Below are 4,037 nucleotides of genomic sequence, written 5' to 3'. Positions count from 1 at the left end.
AATTAACACTAATAAAAGCTAATAACTCGTAAAATTTCTATATTACTTGCTCTAACGCTGGTTATATTTTCAACGAGGTTTTGAGATAAGCTGAAGTTTCAAGTTGTAACTAAATAACAAAGTAAATTATTATATAACACTTAGTACAGAACTGTGTTGTTTCAGCAAACTTCGTCACATTTACATGTTACACAGTTTTTTTTTTTTTTAGTCTACTTACCATGTACTTCCTCTTGAATCATTTTCTCCAAAAGCACTAAATGCACCAGATTTGTGTTGATATCTAAGTTGATTTTGGTAACCTTCGAAAAAAAAAAATCAAACTTTATGGAAACAATTGATACAGATCTACAAGACCTTGCTTATATATTTGACGCTTTCATTAATTAGTTGGGTTAATTAGACTGTGGTCGTTGCGACACCGATTTAAAGGGTGAAATCAATCATACCAAACTCAGAACGTATTTCGATATATATTCATCGAAACACAAAATTACGAGATATAAAAGACACAAGTATAAAGAAATTTCTATTTATTACGCTACAAAGTAACAAATATTTATGCCTGTAAATGTTTGCACAAATTCTATGTACAGCCGGTCGTCAATCGCGCGCATCATAGTTACGAGAAAACATAGACAGTGCCTCAGCCTCTTCGTCGTTGACCCAATGTAACAGCCAGGGTGTAACAGCTGGTTGGGAGAAAGGGTTGTATCAGCATTTAGTTAGTTCTTATAATAAGGTGAAACAACGTGAAATGGAGTGTCTTAGTCAAGGGCATAACGCACCACCCAGTACGGGGATTAAAGCCACGATCTAATGATCATGAACCGAACACCCTAACTATAAGAGCCATGGACCTTCACAAACAACTACTCGCACTAGAAAACATCATTGATTCATGTGGAATACATATGTAAGGAAGTTTTATTGAAAACCTCTCGACAATAAAAAAACGAATATTGACTCACCATGTCGCGTGTACTCAATCAGTTGTGCTTTAAGATCATCACCCAATCTGTTACTTGCTTCCAGGTACTTGTAAACCAAAACATTTGGATAGAAGTTGATCATGTTTTGTTCTCCACAACCACTTGGCTTTCTGACAAGACCAGAAGCGGCAGCATCAACTTGAGACATTAAATCACCTGTTTTATCAAGTATAAAATAAAAAGTTTTAAGGATTTTATTTCATGCAACACATTCTTTTTGTTTTTATATTGACTGATGGAGTTAGTTATCTGTTATTCGATTTCATCGATCCCAGCTTAATACAGATATTTTTAAATCGACCCCGGAGTGATGAGGGATTACATAGGTCTTGGTAGAATTTGCGTTTATAATGTAAGTGGATGAAACTAAATACAAGATTGTTATTTGGTTTCAAAACAGCCCCGAACATACAGACAGGCCTATATGAAAGACGCTCCATTCGTGATCATAGCATTTTCTACAGTTCTAGTATAACTAAGACTACACTATTCAGTGTACCCTGCCGTTTCTTAACGATAGGATATGATTTAAGTGAGATCCTACTGCTAATTCTAGTGAGTCGTGCTACCATATTGAGATTCCATAAAGTATATAAGCCTGGTGCTCCGCTATATTTGGCATCCCGTAGGCCAAAAATTGAATATATGAGCGCAGGAAAACAATTCTGCCACAATTCTCTTGTGCTCGATCCTTTTCAGTATGTATTGGCGTGTGCATTTTAAGTGATGTTAATTGCATTTTAAATGATGTTAATGGCCTAATTGACAACTGAAAAGATAACTGAAGCGTTTACATTGAATAGGTAAACTATAATTGTATAATTGAATACCTCGTTAATAGACAAAGTGTAGTGTCAACCAAAGATATACAAACTATTGGCTCTTCAACTTGGAAGCCTTCAACTTTTGATAGGATGTGGCGTTTATAGCCAATAGATATAATGTTCGATCTAAAGGGTATTTATATTCAATAGACATAGTATGCTGTCATTCACAGCAACTACAATCCCAAAGTTTTTATTATATACTACTCACATTTATCACAAATGTGGGAACTTTTCTGAATAATAACATTAGCAAATCATGTCTTAGTGATTTCGAAAATAGGAAGTTATATTGGTAGTGGTGGTCAATTATTTCTCCCAAAGATACTAACGTAATGGAAGGGAAATAACTGTAACATAAAATTTGAAACAGTGTTGCAAATTACGTTTCCCCGGATACTTTCTTGTATTAAGAAGTCATTTGGTAAAACAGTTTATTTGTATGAGAATATGGAGATAATGAAACAATAGAGAGTAATCAACCGCTTCAACTCATTCTTTAAACAAAATAGTTTTAAGTATTCAAAGCATTAAGGCTTAATATTTATTCATATCATATTCATAAGTGTTCATATACAGCACAAGCATAACAGTGTAGTGAATGGAAAGTGTTTTTCTTGTTGAAGAAAAAGAGCTGTTTTTTGTGGGAAAATTGCTTGCGATTGTCCAAACGTTTATGAAGAGATAAACAGAGAGATTTACTTCTCACCTCGTCACTGTGCCACTAAACTGGTTAACACGCATGCACGCATGCACAACACACACACACGCGCGCGCTTTTCTCTTGTAGTTTAATAAGCAGGTAAAGTCAATTAGAATGTCTGTCAACCGAAAGATCAACGACTTCTGTGACTGTCGAAGACATTTAGGTGTTAAATAACCGACTCTAATTTGTTAATAGGCACTACAGCTAGACACATCACACCGATGTAAATTAGGAGTACTATTTGAAGGATATGTGTTGCGCTTTGGTTTGAACCTAGCATTGCAAGTTATCAAGAATATAGAAATGTTGCAGCATTATTTATGCTGCAACACCTGTAAATATTTTATCTCTCGGACGAATGGTCCTGCCCGAAACATTGTACTTCTTTTCTTCCTTATAACACAAAATATATTCCACTGCATTATTAGTTGCCCCAACAGAATATCATTAGATTTCCTGGATTCTACTGCTTTACTATCATGAATGTAGCTTGGTCAAAAATTAACCACATCAAAAATGAGCTGATTTGTCTTACATGCACTAAATGCTTTAACGACTCACTAGTTTTCATACTTTATTAACTTTACTTAAAGTACTTACCAATAACGCTAACTTCAATTCTGACTGAATCAGGAACGATGTTTGAAGAAGTATCATTAAGTGTTAAGGCGAAGTTCTCTAAGACGGGTTCGCTTCCAGTGACATTCATCATAATTGGTTTGTTGAAATATTTTGTAATTCCTTCTGGCTGTTAAAAATTAATTTTTTGATTAAACAATCAATGAATAAATGAATTTTTAAGAAGAGTTTGAATGCGTTGGTTTCAAAGACATTATAGAATTGATTTTGCTTTTAATAAACATTTTAAAGTCGTTAATATGCTAAAGGCAAAATTATGAGATATCTTAGCGGAAAGAAAACAGACCATAAAATTGGAATAAATATTTGTAGTAATTCACTAGGTCTGGTTATAAATTAATTTTTGTCCATGAAGAAATTCATAACAAATTAAACGTTACCTTAACCAATACATATTTATGTACTTCATCAGTTATTTCACCAGATACTGCTCGAACTTTTAGTGGTTGGGTACCGACTTGTTTTAGGCGTATATTAAATGTAACTAATACTTGTCGATTGGATTTTATCTAAAATAGACGATAAATAAATAAAATTTTATGAAATACATAAAATATTTTAAATGTATGTATCAAGTAGGGGCGTGGTAAATACATTTAAAATTTATATTGATAGAGCAAGAAAGTGAAATACAAATGAACACAAATTTTATACACACACGCACACACACACACACACACACACACACACACACACGTATATATAGCTTGGCACCAGTGACGTCGCAACTCATTTCTGTAGCTGAGTGAACTGAAGTAAAGTGTCTTGCTCAAGAACACAATACACACCCGATCCGGAATTCGAACACTTACAACCTCACGATTGTAAGTCCGATTGCAAGACCGCAGCCGAATGGCTGAAACTAATAAAAAGAAT

General features: G+C 34.1%; 1 protein-coding gene across 1 annotated transcript in view; it reads right to left on the bottom strand.

The window, feature by feature from the left end:
* The window catches only part of LOC106871417 (CD109 antigen), a 74,905-nt gene that overhangs the window by 19,154 nt on the left and 51,714 nt on the right, over window positions 1-4,037 (bottom strand). The window contains exons 24-27 of the mRNA XM_052970604.1: window positions 3,542-3,670; window positions 3,123-3,270; window positions 972-1,148; window positions 221-302 (exon numbers count right to left, since the gene is read on the bottom strand). Coding sequence (XP_052826564.1) covers window positions 221-302; window positions 972-1,148; window positions 3,123-3,270; window positions 3,542-3,670 — 536 coding nt within the window. The remainder of the gene's footprint in view (window positions 1-220; window positions 303-971; window positions 1,149-3,122; window positions 3,271-3,541; window positions 3,671-4,037) is intronic.

Source organism: Octopus bimaculoides, chromosome 1 (genome assembly GCF_001194135.2).
Source record: "Octopus bimaculoides isolate UCB-OBI-ISO-001 chromosome 1, ASM119413v2, whole genome shotgun sequence".
NCBI classification, from domain to species: domain Eukaryota; kingdom Metazoa; phylum Mollusca; class Cephalopoda; order Octopoda; family Octopodidae; genus Octopus; species Octopus bimaculoides.
Note: the sequence above shows the minus strand (reverse complement) of the source record. Positions and strands in the feature narration are given on the sequence as shown.